This window comes from Phaenicophaeus curvirostris, chromosome 22 (genome assembly GCF_032191515.1).
Source record: "Phaenicophaeus curvirostris isolate KB17595 chromosome 22, BPBGC_Pcur_1.0, whole genome shotgun sequence".
In the NCBI taxonomy this organism is placed as follows: domain Eukaryota; kingdom Metazoa; phylum Chordata; class Aves; order Cuculiformes; family Cuculidae; genus Phaenicophaeus; species Phaenicophaeus curvirostris.
The window spans coordinates 1514418-1539983 of record NC_091413.1 but is presented as its reverse complement, the minus strand read 5'-3'; the positions used below and the strand labels follow the sequence as shown (position 1 = coordinate 1539983).

Below are 25566 nucleotides of genomic sequence, written 5' to 3'. Positions count from 1 at the left end.
CTAACCGAGTGTGCGGCTGCTGCCGGCAGCAAAGCGCGAGCTCTCGGTCAGACACCGGGCAGTCCAGCAGGAGGGCTGGCAGCGGGGACTGGTGGCACATCTCCTCGGTGTCCCTCGTGCGTGCGGCTGTGGAAAAGTAACACAGTGGTCAGTAAGAGTGCCGTTCCCTCCTTGTTTGGAGCCTGTCTCCTCTGTGCTGGTTTCATGGAGGTCACAGCTAGCCAGCGTGGTGTAGGGCGCTGTAACTGGAGAGGGGACACACCAGCCCCTCGGGGGTCAAATGGAAGGACACGTGTGGGACTGCACGGGAGGCTGTAGGTGACACACTTGGGTCATGCTGGCACAGGCACAGGGCGACAGACGGAAAGAGTCGCCTGCAGGTGGGAGGCGTAATAAACTTACAGAAAAAAAAAGTAACTTCCATGTGCTGTAATAACTTGGAATAAAACCTCCGAGGCACATTTTAATTATCGCTTTAGCAGTTGCATGTGCCAGTACTTCTAATGGCACATCTCCAGAGCTTAATGATTTCACAGAGTAATTAAATTGTCAGCCATGTGAACCTCCTCCACCTGACCTCTGCGCACTAGTCTGCAGCTTCCCTTGCTTGGCTTGTATACACAGTTGTCGCCTCCCCGAGTTCCGTGACTGCCAAGCTGTGCCGCATCAGACGGTTGCATCGTCCCTCAGCGCAGACTTAAGGGAACAAACGTAAATGAATGCAACTCTTGAGGCCAAATGTACCCCGTGAACAACTTGTGCTGTGAGGGAAGGATCGTGTGTGGGTCTGGCCAACCCTGGCACCTGTCCTATCCTCTGGAGAGCACGTGCTAAGGTTACTGGAATACCTGCTGGAGCCCAGTTGAACCTGTTAACAGCACTGCAGGACTGGTCATAACTTCTGTGCTTGCATGAGTTTGTCCTTGTGCGTAACTCTCTGGCCTGTCTAGGGAGCAAGGGACCTTTTCAATGTCTTGGGAATCTACTGGGCTACCAACCCCGATCTCCACCACTGATTATTTCTGTGTTTCTTAAGCGCAATGAAGAGGCCTACGCGTGATATCAAAAACCAGGAGTAGGAAATACCCAAGCGAAACGGAAGCTGGCGAGGGCTGTCCGTGTTTGTTACTCCCTGCTGATGGTAAACTTGCCTTTTTGCATTCACTGTCTTGTGGGATAGCTGGACCCCAGCAAATATGCATCAGTCTTACAGGTGAAAGATACTGCCCCTGATTTTATCCTCAAATTTGTTGTAGTGTTCATATTAGCAGTCAAACTAAAACTCTTCAGCAAAATCCTTGCTGAATTGGCTGCTGTGATTGGTTTTTTATTAAAAATTAATAACTTGTTACATTTTCCAGTGTAAATACTGCAAAATAGCCTATGGCAAAATGAAAGGCACAGGATTAAAAACAGCTTAATTGTCTCCATGGGTACACGTTTGCTATTTGGCAAAAAGTATTTTATATGCTTTCTACAAGAATAAGCATTGTTTTAAATATAGCTCTGAAGGGAGGGACCCTGTAATTTTAACCACGACAGCATTTGTGCTCCTAGATGTGTTAGAAGCGCCTGACTTCAAGGCGATGTCACAGTTGTTCTTTGGAGCCGAGGAGCTCGAGTGCAGGAGGAGCGAGCAGGCTTGTGTTAGGTGAGCAGCCGACGGGCGTTCTAAGGAACAGCAGCCACATACCCAGACAAACAGCGATTCTAACAAGGAAGCAGCAGTCAAAGTGCGAGGGCACAGACACCTCGAGACGCTAAGCTAGCTCTAACCAGAACGTGGGGAGGATGCGTCAGAAATGGAGTTGGAATGCAGGAGAGCAGTTCAGTGAAACAGCTCGGACAGCCCGGCTGGATCTCAGAGGGCACAGTTGTTAAGACGTATTAAAATTACTGTTCCTTTCTGAAAAATAGATATACAGTTGTGTGTTGGTTTTGGTTTTTATTTAAGAACGAGTCTTTGTAACCCTGATGCGGTGTCTTAATAACAGTCAGGATGTCGTTTGAACAGTCGTTTCTGCCCTGGAGCAGCCCGCCCCGTCAGCCACCGGTGGAACTGCAGGAGCTCGAGTGCTGCCGGTTCCTTCGTTTCCCTGCAGAAGCTGCGCCATCGGCCTTGGCTGGGACCAAGCGGGAGAACCTCGGGCACGTCGTTGGCAAGAACTGTTGGTCATGGGATTCTTGCCGGCGCCGTTTTTGGTTACCACACTCTGCATTTCCCCGCAGGATGCATGACCGTGCCTGTCTTACAGTGGAACACCTCTGAGAACGCTTCGAAGTTCTGCAGAGATCCCATCACCCTGCACAAAGAGAAGGAACTTATTACAGGGACAGCAGGCTGGACTGAGTCAGCATCGGACAGGGACTCAGTAAAACCCACCTGTACTTCAGAGGGCTGTGAACATCTGTCTTTATGGACTGGCTGGCGTACTCTGGTCTGTAGGAACCACACCAAACCTAGATGAGGAAGATTCATAATTAGTGGGTCAGTATTAAAGTCAGTATTTGGGGGCCGCCTTATTGATTTTTCAGAGTTTTTGCTGAGACCCATGCCAACTTGTTGCACTGTGGTTGGAGTAAGTTTTATAGAGGAGGCAGAATAGATACAATTATTTATGGATTAGTTTTATCTGTTTCTTGGATCAAGATCTGATGCTTTGGGATGGATATTTCAGCTCTTGATTTCACCCGTGGGTTTCCTCAAACAGCTCAAGTCCAAGAGTCTGAAGCACAACACTCGGTGAGCTGGCCCACTGTCAAATATCTGACTTGCTGTTAAGTATGGGAGTTCCTCATCCAGGCTGGAGGGTGATACTCAGCTCTGCAGACATTGTTTCTGCTTTGTAATAAAGTACAGAGGAAAAGAAGTGGAATCTGTAGCAACACCTGGGATCTGCATCTGTACTTCTGTTTCAGGGCTGGCCTGGGATTTCTCGGGCACTCAGTTTACCTCAGGACATGTTAAAAAAAATGGATGAAACCCTGTCTGTGGCAAAGGCAAAAGGAGTTTTGTGATAAATGCCAGTGGAACCAACATTTCCATGAAATGGGAAGCTCTTGGGAGCTGCTGTTCCCTGTGGGCTGCCATCTTGATGCCTTTTTCTCAGTCAATGCCCTGTGTGTCCTCACTCAGCAGGCTTCAGTAGCACCCTCAGAAAAGTTACTGGAAACTGCCTTGTAATCACTAACTCATCTTTCTCCTGTCTCTCCTGAGGGTCAATGGTGAACGCTGTCCAAGCAGAGCTTGGGACTGATTTTTCTCTAACCTTTAGAATAACCTAATTTATATTTCCATGCAGCGTGGAGCAGCTGCATCCAAGTGTTCTTACCTGGGCAAAGTTGAGGAAGAAAAGCTGTTTGTGGGACAGATTCAGTCCAGGCAACTTTGGCTCCGTCCCTTCTCGTTCCAGCCATTTCAAGTAGGCCTAGGAAGAATCACAGATTTTGTTCAGAGCAGCAGCAGGATGGCCTCTTCAGGCTCAATGGGTGTTTTGAGTGTTATTTTAGGATGAGAGATTTTAGTCACAATGAATCTGAACCTGATGTCTCTTCCCTTCTGTATTTTTGTAGTTTTTATCTTTCTAATAGCACCAGTACAACTCAACGAAAGAGCTGTTATCAAAGCACTCTGACTGTTCTAGCAAAGAAACCAAACCCCAAAGTTAATACAAGTGATAAATCCACAGTTCTGGGGTGAGGAGTTTTAGCTCATCAAGTAACTGCTCATAAAATAGCAGATAATAACCTTGCTCAATGTTAAACCCATTACCTGTTCTCGTTACACATTAATTGGGCAATTTTCTTTTTTTGAGTATATTGACATAACGGAGACGAGTTGATGTGTCCTCGTGCTACTTAATTTCAAACGCTTCCTTCCCTTGTCCCCACAGTTGCTGAGATAGTCCCAAAGCCCACAAAACCTAAAAAGGTGGAGCTGAGGGCAGAACCATATCCAACACCTTTCCTTTCATGTTCTTCTCTCTTGAGAGCAAAGGTGAAAAGAGGGAGGCAAATAAACTTGGAGAAAACCAGTTGCTCCGCTTCATGAAATCACCAACCTGTGCTGCCAAGCAGTCCCTGCTCTGTTTGAAGCTGTAGCTGCTGTTCTCAGAATTGAGAGCTTTAGAAAAGGGGCGTTTTGCTGTTTTCCTGGCTAACACTGTGAACTCTGGTGAATTCTGCCCTTGCTGACCTGAGGCAGGAGCACACAGCAGCGAGCACTGCCGTGCATCGAAGCAGAGTTAGAACTGGGTGTCTCCTGGGTGCAGGGATTCCAGCAATCCTACACGGTGACAGGATCCACAGGGCCATCAGCTCCCAGATACAATAACTGAGGCTTTCAGGTTTTTATTATGGCAATAATGTGTTAATTGTCCATTTTTTTAATGACAGAATAGGGACCCCCATTGCTGGATCCCAGGGGTAAATTTAACACGGCGTATTTGCAAGTTACCTTGTAAGCCTGCCGCACTCCTCCGTTGTCGGCGATGTTTTCTCCTAATGTGCTTATTCCACTGACCTGTAAAAGAGTCACTGTTCGTTACAGCCCGTACCATCGACACCCCTAGGAACCACAAGCTGCAGCACAGTCATCATCACAGAGGGACAGTCGTGTCTGGAGCACAAAGAAGCAGTGACTGTGCCAGGGCAAACAGAGGAGAGAACAAAAGTAAAGAATTAATGCGGTGAAACCTGTAGGGTCAACAGAATCGCTGTGGCTATAACCTGAACAGATTATAGGCTGCTGGGCAGAATACACGCTAAGGAGATTGGCAAAATGCAGTAGCAGGCACTGGATTTCCCTTTCCCTTGCAAAAAAACACCCCATGGGCCTATTTTACCATGAACCCAACAGCACACAGACATTCCTGGTTCTCTAGGTTACTCCACTATCCCTAATTTATGAGAAACAACCCTTGCATCTTATTTCCAGATCAATTATCCTCTACCGTGTGGGGCTTTATGTGTATTCTCTGTAGAGATTCCCTATTTACATTCCTTGCTTTTCTGTATAAAGGGACAGTGGTGTGGAAATGGCTGCTCTCACTCACGTTTTGTCCCCCGGCCAGCTCCCACGTGTAGTTCCCGTACTGATAAACCATGCAGCGAGACTGCTCCTTGAAATGCATAGCTGAGAAATTGCTCCACCAGTCAAACATGTTTCCGTCTTTATCAAAGTTCCTACCTGTACAAAATGTAAGGAAAAAGGAAAGTTCTGAGTGAGAGGACGTCAGCAACCAGGGTAGCACCTCTTTTTTTTTAATTGCAGAGCTGCACTCCCGTGATTTCAAGACCCCACGACAGCTCGAAGACAGACAGATTTCATTTCCCTTGAGGAGCCAGCGTACCTGCTGGCGTTGTACCTCTGACTTGATGATGCTATGGGCAGAACTCCTGAGAATTGTCTTTGGCTCTATTTATCTCTTAACACCCATTTACTTCTTGCATGACCTGCTTAGTCTATGAAACACTCACTGCAAAATGTTCAACAGAACGTTACCAGCGTGCTCCCAGAGTGACCTAGCAGGTATGTGACGATGTGTGTGTGGTTGCTTCCGTTATGGTAGTGTCCCAGTTTAATTCCTCACAGCATAGAGGGCAGCTGAAGAATAATATTTTCTCACCGTTGTCATCAAAGCCATGAGTAATTTCATGCCCGATGACCATCCCGATCCCTCCGAAGTTCAGGGCCTGTGGTTGGTGTTCGCTGAAGAAGGGGGGCTGTAGAATCCCGGCAGGAAAAACTGCAAAGAGGGAGGGAGATGCTGTAAGGGAGCTTGCTCTTTGCGTATGTCGCAGACAGATTGTTTGCTTGGTGTAAGGATCAGGAAGGAACAAAAGTGATTAGGAACAATGTGATGCCTTCTCATGTGAAATTGCTTCTCTCTTGAGAAATGGAAAATGACAAGTTAATAAAGGTTTAATTTAGCTCATCTGCAACAGCATCTCCAAGCTGCAGAACCCAGCCTCAGCTGCATTTCAGCTTTACCCTGATCTGGTCTGTAACCTACACTGCAGGAGTTGGGGACAGACCGTTTAGTAACTCTTTAGGAGATAGGTATGGTGTTTGTGTTAGAGCTGTTTTATAGGGGAACTAATGGATGTTTTATTGTTTTGTTTTTGTTAAAGAAAGGTTAGCAACCAGACGCTGATTGCCAACACCACCTGGGGGGGGAAACACGCACAGCAGTAATTACTACAGAGCATCGAGTGCACTTGGATGTCGCTGGGACGGGATGGGGGCAGCAGGAGGTCTGTTCTTCCTCACCCTCCTGGCAGCTGCCCTAAATAATCAGTGGGTTCAGCCTTCATCCCACGTACATCAAAAAAGGCGAAAAGTGGATACACTTCTAGAGATATTCAAACTGCAAGCTATTAATTCTAATAACATACTTTGTAAGAAGCGAGATACCAAAATTATGTAGCAAATATACTGTTCAGAGACAAAAATCTTTTTCACTTTATAGAAGGTTTGATCCGTACAGTTTTGAGGAGCAAGATATAAGACAGACTGCAGTAAGACAGAAGCAGGAAACTGAAAGTAGTGTGGAAAATTATTTTCCTCAAAATAGAGATGAGAAGAAACAGGATTGAACTGACGTCTGCATTTTGTGGGTAGCTGTGCTTGGAGTTTTGGCTTACATATTCATCAAGTTGCTTAAACCAGTAACTTCCATGTTGCTTATAAGGTCAGAGTTATAGAGAACCCAGTCCCCTTTAAGACCCGAGTTCCCTACCTGGGAAGCTGGCTCACAGCTGGTGCCAATCGCCATGAACCCGCTGTAGATAAAGAGGGGGCTGAGCTCCACTATGAGCCCTGCTCTGAGGAGGTGGGCACCGTGCTCTGCTGCTGCTGCTGAAGGACCTGGCACAGCTTCTGCACCTGCGGTGTGGAGGTAAGTGGCAGCTACGCTTGTGGGGAGCAGCTCTTTCTGATGTGGGCGTTGGGATGAATTATGAGCATATCGGATGTTTCTGCTCTTAGCAATTATCTATGTTTTCTCTTGTTGTTGGTTGTTTTTCTCCCCATTTCTGGCCTTGGCCCTGTGTCTGCTCTCTGGATTTTTCCTTTTATGGTGTTTGGCAGTTCTTGGGCAGCAGATATTCTGGCAGTCTGGGAATTTGAATAAGTACTACTTAATAGAAAAGATTTGGTTCCTCTCCTGTTTGTGGTGCCTGGAATTCTGCAGAGGCTCTACAGCACCTGCAGGCTTAACCTGATCTTCTGGCCACCTGCAGCAGCCCTGAGATCAGAGGGTACGGGGAGGCAGGCAGGTTCACTGTGTCCTAAGTGTGACCATCTCTGCTAGGAATGAGCAAGCTCATCTCAGCAGCTCTGTAGAAACTCATACCTGACGTTCTGTAGGCACAGACAGGTTTCTCTAGTCTGGTAAGCCTCCCATCAATGTGGTTTTGGTTCTATCTGTACAGATAGCAAGCTGGAAAGCTGCCTATTCATTTATCGGGAATTCAGGAATGTGAGCACGAACAGCCCCGAATGCGCGCTGGTCCCTGAGGCTGGTGCTGGCAGAGCAGCTGCCACTGTCTCGGGCTCTCAAATATGAGGCTGTTCCACAAACATAAATGACGTCTGTCAAGTGTGTCACAGGCAGATTTGCCTCTGGACAGCAGACTTGCAGTGAAAAAAATCATTAATTAGTTCTATGTAGCTGTTTAAAATAGCTGGAAACCTACCTATCTGGTTCCGATTGGGGGAATAGAATGCGTTGACCACTGCAGCTCCAATTATCCATCTAGAAAGAAATGTTGTGCACAGTTAGTCATAGTTTTTTGGGGTTTTTTTGGACTTTCTTGTAGTTGTATTAGTCCTGTTAAGAAAATGCAGGCTATGTGTAAGGAAAGGACCTAGGCAGGGTGGAACACTATATGCTGTCCTTTAGTTTAATTAAACAGTGATCTGGAGTGGTGAGCGGTCTCGTGCCTACTTGGGAAAAACCTTCAAGCCACTAGAGATGTCACTACAAATATGTAGTTCATTACATGGGAAAAAATGCAAATTATTGATATATCATATGAAACTACCAGGCAAAGGTGGACTAATTCTTGAATCCATGAAAAGGTTTCCACAAACCTGCTTTAAAACACATGGAGTTTGCAGACATACATTAGGTCGGGGCTCAACTTCCCTGAGACTGAACATCGTTCAATTGAATTCTGGCTGGAGTGTTTTCAGCTTTCTCCCCTATTGTAAATGTTTCCAAGTTCAGTGATATTGCTCATCTCCTCCCCTCTTGCTGAGCTCTCAAAGATTCATCGCTGCTTTTGTGTTTAGCAGATTCAATGTAAAATTTGCATGGGCAGCAGCTTGGTGAAGGGTTAGGGATTCCAGGAGAACTGGATGAATTCCTGCCACGCGAGGCAATGAACTACGGGTTTCATTCCAGGAAATAATTATAAGATCTCAGACACAAACATTCCTGGTCATCCTCAGTGAATCACCTAAACACACAGCTGTTCTCTTGGGGTTTGGATCGCGTCTGTAGCCTAGTGTGCAGCCTGGATACTTACAGATCTTGGTCAACTCTCTCACGAAGTTTTCTCAAGCTCTTCTGGGCTCCAGCTCTCAGGTTTTCCAGAATGTTTTCAAAGTAACTGTGTTCACTGAAGTTTAACTAAAGAAACGGACACCCAAGTATGTTAGGGAGCTGTGCGGGAGGAGGAGTTGCTCATGCTGCTGAATGTGCCTTCTAAAATGGTTCGGGTACAAGGTATCAATATTTCTTTGCATACATGTATTAAATGTTCAAGACAATTGAGTTTTCATGCTACCCAGTCACTTGGAAGTGACAGTTGCACAGGTGTAAGTAATGCAAGTGAAAAGGAAGTAATTGTGAGCTTTTATATTGAGGTATATTGAGTCCAGCATACTTACATTGGCATATTCCTGATCCAGTTTTTCATTCTGATCTTCCAAAATATAATCTGGATAGCCAATTTGTTCTTTAATTGCCATTGCCTAGAAGAAAAGAGTTTAATGTTTCTTCTTAATTGTGTGTGTGAGGGGTCATGTTTGGGTTTTTTTCAGTTTTAATACATATATTATTTCAAATTCTTTATTGCCATTGTCCACCTGTTTGTGAGAAACTGGATGCAAATATTTAAAGCCTTTGTTCCAATGCACCTATCGCCTAGTGAGACATTTTTAATACAGAACATAGTCTTCCTCTCATCTCCTGGTGTCCAGTCTCCATGGTGGACTTGCAGACCCTACAGCGCCTTCTGATAGGGGTTGGGCTTGAACATCACTTAGTGCCTCTTTTTTCTTTGCTGTTAGAACAGCACCGATGGCCCTAAAGTCAATGGAAAGAGTGAAGAGTTTCCTTTGGGGGATTGCATTGTATGCGGTTATCATTCTGGCTGATGCATTGGCTCCCATCTTGTGGTTCACAAGGCTAATTAAAGGAAATAAAAATATATGTGAGTTACTGAAGTTTTAAAAGAAAAGGGCAATGTAATAGGATAATGGGATAGTGAAGTGCTGCCTTCATTTGCAGGGGAGCTGGTGACAGTGATGCTACAAAATTCCAAAGATTTCACAGCTGTGACAATGCTCCTTGTTCTCTGACCTTCTCACGAGCTTTCTCCTTGGATGCCTCATCCATCCACTGTAACTCATCTAAAGTCTCAATGAATGCTTCGCGAATCTTATCTATTAAATCTCGGACCTAAAAGACAGGCAGTAAGAAATTAATCATTTAATGCTATTGTTCCCAGGCAGAGCTAAGGAAGAGTGAAAAGCATCCTAATGAAAGATTTCTATGCTCTAAAATATGATACTTGGCGTTTAAGTGCATCACAAATGAGTTCCTGTGCCTTCTGACTCTTGGCTGACTGATATCTTTAACAGACAAAATAGCTTGGGGGGTCAGGTGAGGGGAATGGGCACTGTGGGCGCTGTGGATGTACAATAGTACAAAGGGTAAACTACCTACCATCCTCTTGCTCTCACCAGCAAATGTCTCCCTGACGTACATCGCTCCCACTGCGTTCTCCATGTTGTTGTTGACATAACTCACGCACTCCCTCCAGCGGGCTTCTTCCAGTGTCGTCCCATAAAGTGCCTGCAACACCAGACACCGCTGGATTAATTCTGCCTGCGCAAGGCTCTTCTGTAATAAATCGTTGCCTAACGAGGAGCTTAACCTAAGACAAAGGATTTTATTGTTGTGACTGCTGCTCTTGGATTTGTCTAGGGATTACGTGGCATGATAATGTCCTTGTGTTGACAAGGACTCGATTTGGTGAGTGCAGGACCCTTCCAGTACTACGTCCTACAGTCTGTTTGGGAAGAGAGCAAATACCTTCCTGTAGCTGGCCCGAGCATCCTTGAATCGCCGACTCAAGCTGCTGACGCGATCAATCACCAGTCGCCAAATGAGGTAGTTCTGGATGGTGCTGTGTGGGAAAGCAGAGCTGAGCTTAATCCCCTGTAAAAAGCAGCCCTAGTGCAGCCAGGTAGAGCACGGCCTTGGTTTTGAATGGGCAGAAAGCAAATGATTGCTGCCGATCACCAGTCTCAGTGTCTCCAGGTGATTCTTCTCTGACAGCCTGTCTGGCTGTAGCAGCATCTGGACTGAGGACTCGCTGGTCATTTCTTACTTTTTTTTCCCCTTCTAGACTGTAACAAGAGCTAAGCCTGTGATGTATTTTTTTCTTTCCGTTTAACCTTTTCTAAGCATGTGAGCAAGTGAGAGACAAACTACCAGAGATCTGTAGGACCCCAGGACCTCAGACAGTATTACTCTCGTCTTACAGTGAAGTAAGGTCACTCTTCTCACACCCAGCAAGCAGGACCAATAATCTACTCTTCCACAATACTTCTGTGGCTTTCATTTTGGATATTTTTCAGCTTCCTTACCTAGCCGAGTACTTGGAGAGAATTGCTTTCAGCTCTTGCAGGTAGGGCATGCCATACACAACAACCTCTTCTTCTGGGTCAACCTGAACGTTTACTGAAGACATGACACCTTGGATGAAGAAGGTCCAGTTAAACTCCTAGGCAGACAGAAAGACATACACCAATGCCAAGTGCTTAAGTTCCTGAGACTCTATACAGTCTAGACATTTGCTATAGGATCAGATGTAGTTGTAGTGTTGTTCAGTAGAAAAATTATTTTTAAGGGACTGAAGACAAGATTAAGAATGGGAATGACTTTTTACCTCTTTGTTGCGTCACTGATAAATTCACAAAGCCATTTCCGGTTGGCATGGTAATAAGAGGAGGCTGATAGTATTAGATTGCTCATTAAACACTTACGTTCAGTGCAAACTTTTCCTGTAGCTCTTTTAAGGTCATTTTGTGGTACAACAAGGTTACATCGTGCCTTTCTTCTGCTGGGGTAGTTGCCTGAAGACATTCACATGGTTATTACTAGAATCAACTGACACAAGTGTGAATGGCTGAAATTGCATGCGTGCACGTGCCCAAATACACACTAATATGTGAATGAAAAAAGAAAGCTCATTTGGTGTCCAGTGCTGGTTTCTGAATTTCAGTACAGGATCTCGGTTCCCCCCATTCAAAAATGTTTCAGGAATACGCTGAACCAAGTGGTTCCCTTTATCCTCTTTAAGAATAGAAGGCTAAGCTCTTGGTGATTATTATGGTGCTGTAGACTTCTAAGGATGCAGAGGCCTTAGCTGTGGTGTTATCATAGTGTATGTTTAGCAGAAGGCCGTGAGTTTTGTGTTAAACTGCTGCACAAAACAGCAAGAGACTTTCCTCACCCTTTGGCCCCCAGCAACCTGAGAAGTTCTTAATTTCTGTACTTACGTTTGCAATCTCTGTTTCGAGCTCCATAACCTTTTCCATTTCCTCTTGGACAAAAGAATCATCTTTAGACACGTTCCTGTCTTCCCGGATCATTCTGGCGATGGTGATCATGAACTGTAGGTAAGCTTCTCTCACCTGCACACGAGAAACAGCATGTAACAGTGAGAAGAAAAGGTCTGCTGTGTATTATTTCTCATTCAGCAAACCGTTGTTATTTTAGGTTCTGAAAAAGTTGAGCCTGGGGTCTCAGCCTCTGCCCCCATCTCCAGTGGAGCCCTCCCTGCTCCTTTTCCTTGTCTTTTTTTCCCTACTGTAGTAGGTGCTATTGCAATTCCTAGGCTCTGATCATCCTGGAATATCTTATGGTGCAGATGCAAAAATACAGAGTGAAAGCAATGCTTTCTGCTTCCTCGGGCAATCCAGCTCTCTGAGTCAGGATTTCTACTTAGGCAAAGAGAATGCCCTGTGCCACGGGAGTAGGGATCCCCTCTAGCCAGAGATGGGGAAGGTTAAGTTCCCTGAAAATAATACAGTAAATATCCTAAACTGTTTTTACTGTCTGAAAGAAAAAGCTCTGTCTTGGATGATTCCAGGGATACAGTTTCTTTATTTCTGGTAGGTGGTACGGCTGTGATTTATGCTTCAGAATGGACCTTGGAATATGCGTGGCTGCTGAGGGATACCCATCCCTGATACGGGAAAGCTAAATAGCACCTATGCTTCTTGCATACTTTTCTTCCTCCACAGACCTTGGAAACCAGATAAACGCAGTAACTGTTGTGAAATTGAGTCTGGGCATTTACATGATGATGATTTATGTTTTTAGGCTGAGTGCTGAGGCCTTAATCAGGCCAGACTCCCACAGGCCTCAGCAGGAGTTGTGCCAAAAGATGCTGGGCTAAGCACAGAGGGAGTTTGGGTCATCAGAGTCTGGGTCATTGTCTGTGGGAAGTGAGCTGTTAAATAGCAAATAAAAAGGGGTTGTGTCTCCTCCTTATTCATTAAGATTAAAAACGCAGCCTTCTTAGCCCTTCTTCATAGCTTCAAATTAAAACTGTATTGAGCAGTATTGGGTTTTGTTTGCTAATTTAGGATTGTCTATGCACCATACCTGATGTTCTACCTCCTATAAGTTGGTCTAAGTCTGACCTTCATGCAATGATGCATAAATATCCCTTTTTTTTCTACTGTAACTGCCACTATATAGGAGAAACCTGCAGAAGAGAATCCTAGTTCTGGCAGCTCTCCGCAGCTCCCAACACAGCTACGTGGAGATTGTTTGGTATTGTGAGACACATTAGCAGAAGTTGTTGGTTTATAAAGGTGTGGGAACAACCTCAAGCTTCTCAGGGCTATATTTTGGACTACAATATATATGAGAATATAGTAGAATACATGCAGTAAGAAGAAAACAAGCCTTACTGATGTTTTCATCTGCCTTCACAACCACCAGACAAAAGAGTCTAAAATGCTGATTGTCTCTCTGTATTCCCTTCCATTCGTGTTAGGAAAATGAGTTTGATGTTGGGCTGCAAATCCTCTTTGTTCGTGTGACATAATTGAGGAAAACAAAATGTGCCGCAGCAGTATTTTCAGCTTGGAAGCTGCTAAATTATCTGGCTACGTTTGCAACAGCTTTCTACGTATTTACAGAAACTTTCATGTTTTTGCTTGGAGTGTTGGCAGAGAAAAGCAGCTAAAAAGTAGTCTGACAATTTTCATGTAACTTTGGGGAAGGGGTGGGGTAAGTGGCAGCAGATACTTGTCAGCGGAGTGGCTGTTCTGTTGATGCAGCTTCTGCTGCTCCTTCCAAAATGCTTTTCTGATTATTTTTGAAACTTTTTTTTTTTCTTCTGAATGAACATGTGAAACATTCTGAATATTTTGGTGTTTGACAAAATGTATTTTGGGTTATAGTGTGGTCAAATGTGATCCAGTATGACAAGAGTTCTATATCTATGATCCATCATTCCAGTACCTTGTAAAATAGTAGCCAGAACCACTGGCTTCACAGGAAAATTCAAGGTAATCTGCCCTGAAAATGTGAACTTCACAATTAGAGACTGTTTTGAGCTATAAGCCATGATGATTTTATTTTCCCACAACCTTCTCATCTGTATGAGTTGGCCAGTTCTGGGGAGGGTTGGTATTTATGCAGTTGTTCAGTCCTTGTATAAACTTTATGAAACTTAGGCATAATTTAGGAAAAAACGAGCAATGAATGTCATGTTCTGTAACAATCAGCATTTAGACTATGAAGATTCATGTATTTGATTTTCCCAAAACACAGAGATAATAAAGTTGGTTTAGTGGAACGTAGTAAATAAATTACACAGAATACTCACCCTTTGATAGTTGCCCCCGTTGAAGTAGTAATCCCTGGATGGCATCCCTAAACTTGGCTGGTCAATCTAAAAAAAATCATACATTTGTTTAGTCAGTGATGAACAGGAGCTAGTGTTCTCCCCAGAAAGGCAGCGTGAGATGGTGCATGTGCCCTCCTTTCAGTGTTGGAATGACAATAGTGCACTCTGACAATGAACTTTGGCTTTCTAGGAACAGGGGCGACATGGAAGGCACAACTTTTGCCTCTGGATTTATAGATAAGGACAGGATCAATACTTAGCACGGGTTATTAAGAAACCATTAAGATCTAAGAATAAATTTAATCAACTTGGAAAACAAGTTGCTTGACTTGAGGGCCAGACTTCACGCGTAAGCATACACGAACAAACTCTGAAACACTACTTGCATGTCTTGAAAACATTATTTCCTGCTGTGTATTAAACCTCACCATCATTTTGCAAGTCACAAGAATTTACAGCCCTTATGCTGTAAATCAGCAAGAGTACATTGTTTTTTATTTCTTTAACTGAAACAAAACCTATGCTATTATAAAATGTTTCCTGATATGACTTTGAGAGAGATCTGCCACTTGGGTACAGAACTGTTGCTTACGTTTGCCAGTGTTGTGCAACTTACTTACAGGAGGCTAATCTGTACGCAGAGTAAATGACTAGCCATGTGATCCCGGCATATAAATAATTCCCTGCATTTTTTTCTTACGTAAATGATGTGTCTGCTGGAGTCCCGGTCGTCATTCCATACAAACATGTCAATAAGCACGCGTTTGTTAAACCTTGAGTTCATTATGGAGAGTTTTTCTTCCATGCGCCAATGGGGCTCTGGGAGATTAAAGGGAAAATATAGACATTAGTCATCAATATGGATCAGGACTGATAAGTTGTACAGTTTGCAAGCTTATTGCTGAAATTGTTTAGAACCAGACTGGACACGATGTGAGAATACTTGTACAGGACATTCCTATAGTGTCTAGAAAAGGCTGGACTGTTCTTACTGGCCTTATCTGTCTCGCCAAACCCTATTAATAAGCAAGTCTTACAGCTACATTGGCTTTAGTACTTTTGTTTTCATGATTTGTGTTGGTCTTTTAGATTTTTCTGATTTTCTTAATGTATAGTGTTCAGAAATGAGATTATATGGGTATTAAATTTATATTGTCTTATTTATACAGATCACTGGATGCTAAATATGTATTATACCCTGACTTTTGCTTATGAATCAAAAGTTAAAAGGGTGGACCTACTAAAATGACAGCAGCCTCCTCAGGGCAGTCAATAATTTTAATTTGGGCACAGCATTACCTTTGGTCTTATTCCAGTCTGCAGAAGCCACTGGCCAATCTCCAACCACCATTAAAGCCTCTAGCAGGGGCAATGAATCTCGTTGCTCTATAAGACCTGGGAGAGGAAAAACAAATACTATATTGTTTTCACGGGCCTATTACCTATTTTTCTTCATTATTTCCTAACCGTTTAGGTCTAAAACTGAATTTGTCGTGGAAGAAAACAACAGATATTGTACCATGAAATCAGTGTAATGAAAATACTGTTGACTTAGTACTGATTTTGACTGAATGCGTTAATAGATGAAATGGGACCTAGTTCTGCATTCAGAAGGGTAGGCTTTGCATTGCTACCAGAGGCAGGTAACCAACATCGCTCCTTTCCACATCCCAGAATGTGTACATTAAGCCTTAATGATGATCCAAGGCATCTCCATGCATCTGCACATCAGCTTCCCAGGCGAGGCCATGCGGATTAGATCCATACTGACTGGAATTCCGCTTCAAAGTGCATTGGTACTTTTGTACATGTGGTATTGAACAAGAGGATCAATGCAACAAGAAGAGACTCACTCTCATTCATGCATGACTTGTAAAGTATTTTAGCTTTCCGAAATGCTTCTCTGTCCCCTTGCTCTGAAGTCTCCAGCACACCTGGGGAGGGAATCATTGCAGTGAGATTTGTGCCCGGGGCAGCTTTGATCTTTTCATAGAAATCGCTGAGAATTTGGGGCTATGGTAAACCTTGTCACTGTCAGCTTCAATTACTGTGAAAGTGGAGTGCTCTTTAAAGGAGCTGTTAATGGAAAAAGTGTCAGGAAGAAGGGCGCGCATGCAGTTTGTCCTGCTCCTTTTCAAGTTGGTACCAAATCACCTATGGCTAATCTTTATCAGGAACATCCTGTTCTTGCAAAATGAATGTAGTAAGAGATGTAGAGATTAAAGGACTAGAGAAAAAAAAAATCACAATCTACCCTCCTCTGGAGGTTTATTTTTTCGTATAATGTGCAGCAAGTAACATCTAAAACTAAACCCAAGTGCATACTCAAAGACAGAGCAGCCTCATTCTTACCTTTTAGGACGATCTCCAGCTCATCTCTCAGGATGTCAAAAATGCTGTATCTGGAGCTGGTTTCTGGGATAACGTGCCGGTTCAGCCAGCCCCCACAGGCATACTGGTAGAAATCCTTGCAAGGGTCAGCTGTTGGGTCCATGTTCAGAACTATTCTTGCAGCTAGGTATCAAAATTGGAGAATTGAATAGCACAGAATGTCCAATCATGTCTACGACTACCACAGACTGACAAGAAGCTGCTTGGCAAGAAGGCACATTGCTTATGTTATTTATAGTGGGTAAGACTCATTCTTGAGGATCCTATTTTCTGGTTAGAAATGCAAGGAAGCATCTACCAGCAGCCTTCTGCACTGGTTGTACAGCTTTACAGAGGGAGCCTTGGAATGGCAGAAGATTTCTCCCCGAGCACAGTGCCTTGCAGGCACAAGCGCTGCCCCACACTCCACCTGGGGCCCCACCTTAGGTACCAGCCAATGAAGCTGGTGCTTCCAGCGTCTGTGCTGGAGGCTCAGCTCTCTCAATGGCATCAGAGGCGTACAAGGAGATGACAGAGAACTAGCCACACTGGCAATTTTCCTGTACTACTTCCTTATGAATTATGCTCCTGGTGACAAAGTGTACAATGGAGAAGTAAGAATAGGGTAATACGGTGGTTTTGCTCAGTGTTAACATGTGGGACTGTATTTGAGGACACCTGTACTTGTTGCCTTTGAGATCTCTCCTTGGGCTGGATATTCATGGCTAATTCTGTCACGCCTTTTCAACTTCTTCAGTCTTAAAGCCTGAACTATTGTTTATTCAGGTTTGTTAGCACTAACAATATGTAAAACATCCTTTCTGTGATAATAATTCATAGCAATGATCATTACCTGCTGTGATGCATCCAGGTGTGGTACATATGTTGCCTGAATTGGTGCCATAGTGACAGCCTGCAGGGAGAGGAATAAGAAAGCAGATGGAATTAGTTGTTTTGGAAAGAAACTGCTGCCAGCATCGCTCACCTCATTGCCAGCTCTGTTTAGTTTTGCAGCAAGTGAATCTTCGCGCCCAGTCTCTGACACATGCTGAAAGTATGAGATCTCTCTGGACAGTCTACTAAGATGCTCTGAACATCTGAGCTCTCTCGGTAATGCCGGTTATGTTGCCCTCTTGTGTGCTGCTTACTATAGAACGCAAACGGCAGGTATCTTAAGCACCTCAGCCTGATGAGTTGCCCTGGCCTTAGGCACAAGAGAACTAATTTTGCTGTTTTAATTTTTCATTTGCGAAACTAGACTTGCTTCGTATTGATTTATGTTAAAGAGAACTGCCTGGTTCCACACTGGAAAACAAAAAATGGATACTCTTGCTTTCAAACAGGCTTATTCATGATTTTAAACTCTTCTGATCCTTAGTTAGGATGTTAGCAGGAAAGAGTAACTAAAAAAATTCCTTCCAATCCAAACAAGTGTTGTACATGAGTGCAAACAAGATTACAGTAATTCAGATAGAAATAAAACAGTAGGGAAGAAAAGAGGGCTTTGAAGTTCATCAGTGGAAGCAACATAAAAAGCTCCCACTGTGATTGGGAATGGAACGTTCACGGTTCAGCCGAGTGCCGTCGTGCTGCGTGGGAGATGTGCGTTAGAGTAATTGCATGCCTTATTCTAGTTCAGCATCTAGCAATCTGAACATGGGATGAGCAAAATATGTGTAACAATGTAAAGCTACACACAGAGGGCTTTAGTGCCCTTTATTTTGTACTGGATGAAGCTAAGCCTCATTTTGGGAGTGTCCTAAACTCTATAATAATTTAAAAAATAAAAAACATCCCTAAAAGTCCAGGGTTATTTCCAAGGAAAAATCCTTTTGGGGAAAAGAAACAAGTAGTTCAAAGGAATGTGGAAATCTTTCATAAAGGAGGAAGTGATGGGCAAGGTGAGAACTGTACAACTATGCTGTGTTTCTCAGGGACCAGACAGGACTTGAATGAAGCCTCTTTTCTTTGTAATCAAAGCTTCTCTCTTTAATATAACCTGACAATGTCCAACTTCAGTTTCAGGAACCCAACTGCTTTCAACAAGATTCTAACTCCCCACACTCAAAAAGCCCTTGTGATTGTGAAAGTGTAATTGAGCTGCATAAGCATGGATGCCAAATCTGTTTTGAAACATTGGTTGCACACTTAGGGCTCTGAAGCTCTGCCACAAACCCGGATAATTAGAAATGGCTGGTGAGGGGCTCTCGGCTTACTTCTGGAAGTGGCTCCTTTGTGTTTCTATCAATTATCTCTTATGCCTCAGTACCATGCCTGACAAAGAACCAAGCCAACCTGACTCTGTACGAGATATGACCAACACTGCCCTCTTTTACTTTGCAATATGTTTGTTGGGTCTTTGCTCACTTGACTGAGGCTCTGTCTACTGCGCTGCTTGACTTTCAAATAATGTGGCATGAGACCATGTCCTAATGTAAGACGGGGATTCACAGCAGAGAACTCATACAGGTTGTTCTGCTCTGGACTTGGTGTTCTTCCTGCTGCACAGAAAGTCAACGCAGCAGATGGGTTTGTGGGGAATCAATACTTGTCTGTTCACCTGTCAGGCCTCACCTCCCACTTGCCTTCTCCCACAGCCAAGCTCAGCTAGAATCTAGCTTCTTATAATGTTTTTTCTCTTTGAACATTAACCACTTCATTTTCTTTCCTCTTTCTTCTGAGATATCCTCCCTTGGTTATACCTGTTAAAACTGCCAAAGAGACGTGAAAAGAACAGAAATGGGCCAGAAAGATTTCATCACTTTGTACAATACCAAGTTCCTTTATGGCTCTCAAAAATCAGGACCTCTGCACTGTCACCCTTGTTTTCTTCATTATGTAAGTCATACTCTTGCTCTGTTGGTAGTCTTGTAGATAGAAAAGGACCAATGAACCCTCGGCAAACTAAAGGCTTTCCTCACTTTGATAGAGCAGTATCAGAATTGATAAGGGAAGGTAAGCTTTAATGGAGCTAAATAAAATTATTGTAGCTGTGGAACTGCTTACTGCAAGTGGAAGAAAATGAGAGAGAGTAAGTCTCTACTGCAGAGGCCAACTGCTTTCCTGAAAATGGCAGGGCTGGGACATACTTCAGGCCCCACCGGAGTCACTGTGAAGGATTCTATTGCCTTAATTTGACTTTAAAAGAAGCTACTGAATAGTATTGCTACTGCACGTACTGGTCAGTGGCAAGAGTACTGTGTTCCTCTTCAGCTGTCAGTCTTTTGAATGACAGTTTCTTGAAATATAAGTTGCTTTTCAGAGTCTTATTAAAGTTCCTTTTCAGACAACAAAAGTGAAGCAAATCATTCTGTGCAGTCTCTGAAGCACAGTTTGTGTTTAGTGTTTTTCCCCCGTGTGTTTTGAGGACCACAGATGGCTTGGAATGGCACAGTGAAACAATTAGATCCACAGTTGTTACCAGGCAGCCAACTGTGAGCTTTACCTTTCAGCACCTTATCTATTTTGTGCACAGATCTCATCTGCAGGAGTGCTGTCAGCACTGCCTTTGCTGTTATAACAGTGAATAGTTTGCAACAAATAATGTAAGTGCCAAATTTAGCTTTTTTTTTCTGCAGAGAGGATTGCCTATGCCAGATGTCAGTATCTTCAAATGGACTCCATGGCGCAAGTGTTTGGTTTTTTATTCCACCTTTCTTAAGATGTCTTACCTATAGTCTGTCTATCAGCATGGTCAAGACAGAATTTCATGTGAGAATTGATTAAATAAGTACTTAGCCACTTTTGCAGCCCTGTAAAATCCATCCCCAGAACAAGATGCTTCTCAGTCAAGTGCTGTATTTCTCTTTAGTTGTTTGTAGCCTGCCTAAAAGCAAAAAGCAGAGGTGTGTAAGTTTTGTAACAGCCTGTGTAATAGATGGGAATAGTTGACAGCCTGTGGGGATGTGGACACGCACACAGAACCTGTGAATCTTACTTGGGAGAAATGCTACAAACTTGGAAGACAGAAAGTGAATAAAATATCAATTCAACTAATAATGTGACATTTGAGTGGTTGGGACTAGTAATTAGGTGAGAATGGAAGTTGCCTGTAACTAAGGTATCCGGAGAAGTCACTGTGACTTGATGTGCCAGCTGCAACACGTGTTGAAATATTCTCTAAGCTGTAACCTTTCCAACAAGTAATGAGATTTGGAGTCTAGTAAATATTTGTAGAACATAGCTGAGAAAGAGCTGTGAAAAGACTGTAAGGATGTGTGGGTGGGTGTGATGGAAAGACCAAGAGCATGGTGTATTTGGATTCAAAGACAAATTACTTCAGTCCTGTCTGCTTCCCTTTCTACAATCACCAAAATATTACCTTGCTGTTCTTGTTTTATTTTCTTTTAGCCTATTTAGACAGGGTTTTATGTGTATGAAAACTTCTCTTGATGTAAAAAAATCCCCAAACTGCTTCTAGAATGCTAACTGCACTGCTGTGAGAGCTTCAGTGTTTTCATTGTCTGTGTGTAAAGATGAACTTAGTCAGCATTTACATGTATTACAGGCTTTCTTGCTGTAACCAGAGACCTGTTTCATGCACCACAATGCTCTTCTGCAGCACACAAGCAGAGCAAAACACATTCCCTGAACCACAAAGCCCATGTATACCTTCATATGTCAAAAAAAAGAGAAAGAGAATGTAAGGCTGGGTGGGTGGTGCCATTCTGCAGAAAGATGTACAGAGATGAAACGGTGAACGTGAACCTGCTCTTAGTAAACCATCCAGCATTTCATACACCTCTCAAAACTAGCATTTGAGTGAAACTGGAAATAAAAGAATCCCAGGTATGCTGCTCAGCTGCATATTCCCCACCCCTGTTGCTGTGTAGGATTTACATTTACATTACACAGCTTTGTGCAATTTCTCAGGAAATTGTTTTCAGGAGAGACTTCAGCCTTTTGACTGAGCATTGGGCACGGGCCCAAACAAAACATCAAACCAGAAACAAGTGCAGTATTTGAACAACACTTTTCAAGACAAAACATTGCTGTTCGGCAGGAACATTACCCGGTTGCACTAAAGAGCTCTTGCTCTCTGTTTTAGACCTTAATAGTGCACATAGGCATTCAGCTAACAGATGGTGCAGACAAAAGTTCCTGCTGCTCAGTTCCTACCTATGAATTATCTAAAGCTTGTGGCTGCTGTGTGACCACATCTTGGTGTATTGCAGAGTTCAGCTATGCACACTGAAATGTTAGCAGTGAGAGGTAGAAACAGATCCTTGGTTGGTGATGAAAACCTTCTCTTAAGGCAGGAGGAAACAGCCGGGAGGAGCTGCACACTGTCCAGGACAAGTGGCGTTATTGGCTCTGCAGTTATTTTGTACTCTGCTCAGGAATGTCTGAATCTGGGAAATGCTTCCAACGAAGGTTCGATTGCTGATACAAGCCTGCAAAATATTGGGATTTCTGTACTGCTTCCTTTCGGTGAAGCCTTTCACCAAAAACATGTAATGGGTAGCACTTGCTTTAAATGCACAGACTCTTCCCATGGATTGGGACGAGAGCAACATTTGGGCACATATCAGTTCCTGAATTCTGACTTGCCCAAACCCAGGAAGCAAAACGGAGAGCAGGCTTCTCAAATCCTTTATGCATGCAAGCAACAGAACTCTGCACAGATTGATATTTTGATGTAGAAATTCTCAGGGTTTTTTTTCTCTCCTGTCTCCTGAGCTAACAGAATAAATACAAGCAACTTCCTACTGAGTATTATGAATACCAAATACTCAAGACTCTATCTAACACTGAAATAAATGCTGATAATGTTCAGTTGTTGGTAGCAAAGGAGTAAAGAAGAAACAGGCTTTTCTCATGAATGACTCTGAATTGTGCAGTGTTGTTCTTGCGAGAGCTGAAGAAAGCATTTCTCTGCAGGCAGGGGATGCACAGACAATATAAGGAGAAAACACAGCTCTCCTTCAGTTTTGTTACTCATACTTCTGGGTTTTATACTTCAGGGTTTTAGCAAAGCTCTGAACTCAAGAGGTGTTCATGGCAATGACAAACCCGAGGCAGGCGCTGTACCAGTCATGCTGATTCCTTCGCAGAGTTTTTAAATAGGACTTTACAGCTGGTGTGCTCACAGAGAAACTTCATTTTTGGGAGCAAGCGTGCCCTGCAGTCACATAAAGTGATGTGCCTCATTGTCAGGTTACTGGCAAGGCGTCTGCATGAAAGTCACTGAACCAAATCTCACCTAGAGCTCAAATTGCCTGATGCAACATTAAAAGTCTCCCTTTCCTCAGCAGCGTGCTGGCCGTTCTTTTTGGTTTCAGGTTGTAATAAGCAATCTCCCTTTTAGATCTAATAAGCAGCTGTTCATAACTCCGGGCAATAAAGCATCTTGACTATAAAATAAGGGAATGTCAAGTCCTACACACAGACACACCTTCCCTTCTAAGATAGTACAACTTATTTCTACCTTTGTCAAAACAATGCTGAATTCAATAAAATGCATAGAACTAATTAAAAACATAGACTCTTACATCACATAAATTAAAAATGAAATAAAATTCAACTTAATCCACCCTCACTGTGGTAAACTTGTAACAAGGCAGAGACGGCCAAGTCCCTCACAGAGGTGACCTCACTGTCTTCCTGTGTTTTTGTTTTCATTTAGCTTTGCAAAAAGACTTCTGTGGTTTGCAGAGGTAACAGAATTATTCGTAGGTTCCTTACCTCTGCTGCTGGCATAGAGTATCACCAGGGCGACCACTGCACAAGTCATGAGGAGCAGCGAGACGGCCAGACCGATTGCCACAAAGCTCCAGGATTTCTTCCCAGATTTAGTTGATTTTTCCACAATATCCATTTGACTTTCTGACTTCCCCATTATTGTAACTCTAAATCGAGGAGGGGAGGGTAAGAAAGAATTAGCAGCACAGCTTAAATCAATGCGGGCATAAACGCATGACAAATCAGAGAGAAAAAGGAAGCAGAATAAAAGCAAAGGTAAAGAAAACTTCCAAATTATTACATGTATTTGTCCATTTGATTGTCCACAGATTTGCCAACCTCGTTCTCCATCCTCGGTGCCCACCAGGCCGGCTGCGGTCGGGGGGCTGCGGGGGGTGCCCCACGCCGGGCACTCAGCGGTGCAGTGTCCGGGCTCCAGGAGCCTGGCTCGGGGAAGCAGGGAAACGTCTCATGACCAGGTTGGGCAACTCCTTTCTCCCGAACAGGGAAGGAGGGGGAAGCTGCCTCCTTCCACTCCCCTCCTTGGAAAGGTGTCTCGCTCTTTCGGAGAACTTTCCGCTCTGGATGCGAGTGGGTCTGCAGAGCTCAGTGAACAGCAGTAGAATCCAAAAAGACCCTTCTGGGTGCGAGCGCCTTTGAGCTGTGCCTGCTCCGCGCTCAGCAGAGAGAAAGGTCTTGGAAGGCTGAAGGCTCCTAGAACACGTGCGAGCTCCCAGGTCTGCAGAAGTTGTTGACCCCAGCTCCTCCGTTTTCTCAGAGCCACGCTGGAAGTTCCGAGCTCAGCCGTGTGCGGCTCCCAGCTCCAGGCAAACGCTCCGCAGCGGCGCGGGGAGGAGGGTTCGCATCCCCGCAGCTGCCAGGGCTGAGCGCTCCGAGCCCGCGAGCCGCTCGGGACGTTCCTCCGGCTTCCCCGAGATCTGCCCCCAGGTTATCGCCCGCTGGGCTCGCAGGAGGAGCACCAAGGGGAGAGCTGCCAGCCTGTCGAAGCCCTCTGGCTCTGGGAGTGCTGGCAGCTCCCGTTTGCAATATATGGGAACAGCTTCTTGTTTGAGAACGATCTGATTTATGGATTATTGCGGGCTGCGCGTGGAATTTTTTATGCTGCTGCTTGGAAATGTGTCTGGTAGCAAGTGGGAAAGACAGTAAAAGGGCAGGACTGGCATGTGATTTCCCTCGGTTTTCATTTTATTCTTTTCCAGAACTGACTTTGGAAAGAGGGAGAAGCAGGTCGTTGATTGTTTTTCCCTCTGCAGGCTGGTTTATTGCGCTGCTGTAACTCACTGCCAAAACTCACACTCTATACATTCTGAGGTTGATGCCTCTCTCGACCCGAGCGCCTCCCCGGCTCTGCGTGGTGTGTGCTCAGGAGGGAGAGCCGAGGGCAGAGCAGGGGTTTCTCTGTGCCAGGGCTGTTCGCTTCAAGAATGTGAACGCGGACCCCTTTCCGTCAATGGGGTAGGAGCCAGGAATGCCAGTTTCTCCTGCCGGGAGGCTCAGCCTCCTCTTCTAGGCAGCGTTTTGCCTCAAAACCTCTATGAGAATTTGCCTGTTTTAGTCGTGTTATCTTTGGCTTCTGTCAGGTGTGAAGGCAGCTATTCTCCTCCCACCAGCTGAACAGGAGCGTAAGAACACAAGGATCTGAAAGAGATGGATGCACTTGCAGATCCTCGGTGTCCATCTGTGAAATCTGGCGGCAGAAGGGGAGGTTGTTTTTAAGGACAAAGCAATGCATTTAATAATGAGTTAAGCGATCTCTTATTTCTGTTTGCAGGAAGTTCTACATCTAAAAACAGAGTAATTTTTCTATGTATGTGAATCTTCCTTATTGTGGAATAGTTTTATTGTTGCTGTACAATGTAGCTGGCTGAGGAAGCTTGACCTAATTAAGGTCTGTGATATTGCAGCAGAGAAGCTCCTCGCAGGATTTAACGCAGTTATTCCTGCTGCACGGCTATTAGATACAAAAAGGCATTATTCTGCCCCCTTTGCAGGTGGAGAAACAAGATGCCAATAACCTTAAGGGCTTCATTTCTGCCACTTTCTATGTGTGCCTGTTGTAGCCATTGTGACTACGATGTCTGAGAGTGAGGAATGCTGTGATTCCGGCTGCCTGTTCCTCAGGGTGCAGGCTCTGGCCCCCAAAGAACCAAGACACACAGGACTTACAAAGTCCTAACTAACATCTGTAATAAATGATTTGAGCACAGCCAAAGCAACTTCATTGAGGTCACACATGAGCACCAAGGATATTTTTATAGAATTCATAGATTCCCCCAAACTGCATTAAGCTAATCATAAAGAAAATTCTTTCTTTAAAACATTTGGAAAGGA

General features: G+C 44.2%; 1 protein-coding gene across 2 annotated transcripts; it reads right to left on the bottom strand.

Moving 5' to 3' along the window:
• Nucleotides 1-1298: 1298 nt before the first annotated feature.
• Nucleotides 1299-23986, bottom strand: MMEL1 (membrane metalloendopeptidase like 1). Of its 2 annotated transcripts, XM_069874572.1 has the most exons (23): nucleotides 23516-23986; nucleotides 23218-23381; nucleotides 17387-17446; nucleotides 16516-16677; nucleotides 16017-16097; nucleotides 15463-15558; nucleotides 14864-14982; nucleotides 14143-14208; nucleotides 11798-11932; nucleotides 11282-11371; nucleotides 10883-11019; nucleotides 10326-10419; nucleotides 9957-10085; nucleotides 9591-9689; nucleotides 8897-8980; nucleotides 8533-8636; nucleotides 7699-7757; nucleotides 5628-5747; nucleotides 5055-5188; nucleotides 4457-4522; nucleotides 3333-3428; nucleotides 2384-2460; nucleotides 1299-2303 (listed from the first exon to the last, which is right to left on the bottom strand). In XM_069874572.1, the coding sequence occupies exons 1-23, from the start codon at nucleotides 23563-23565 to the stop codon at nucleotides 2204-2206; spliced, it is 2322 nt and encodes a 773-aa protein (XP_069730673.1). In that variant the 5' UTR covers nucleotides 23566-23986; the 3' UTR covers nucleotides 1299-2203. The 2 variants fall into 2 exon arrangements, with proteins under 2 accessions (XP_069730673.1, XP_069730674.1); XM_069874573.1 differs by lacking the exon at nucleotides 9591-9689.
• Between the last annotated feature and the right edge of the window lie 1580 nt (nucleotides 23987-25566).

Coding starts and splice junctions, on each gene's coding strand:
- MMEL1 (XM_069874572.1), bottom strand. CDS start 23,565: ATGGAGAACGAGGTTGGCAAATCTGTGGACAATCAAATGGACAAATAC. Junction 5,748..7,698: donor CCCCAATCGGAACCAGATAG/GTAGGTTTCCAG, acceptor CCCTCTTTGCAG/TTTTTCCTGCCGGGATTCTA. Junction 4,523..5,054: donor AGCTGGCCGGGGGACAAAAC/GTGAGTGAGAGC, acceptor ACTCTTTTACAG/GTCAGTGGAATAAGCACATT.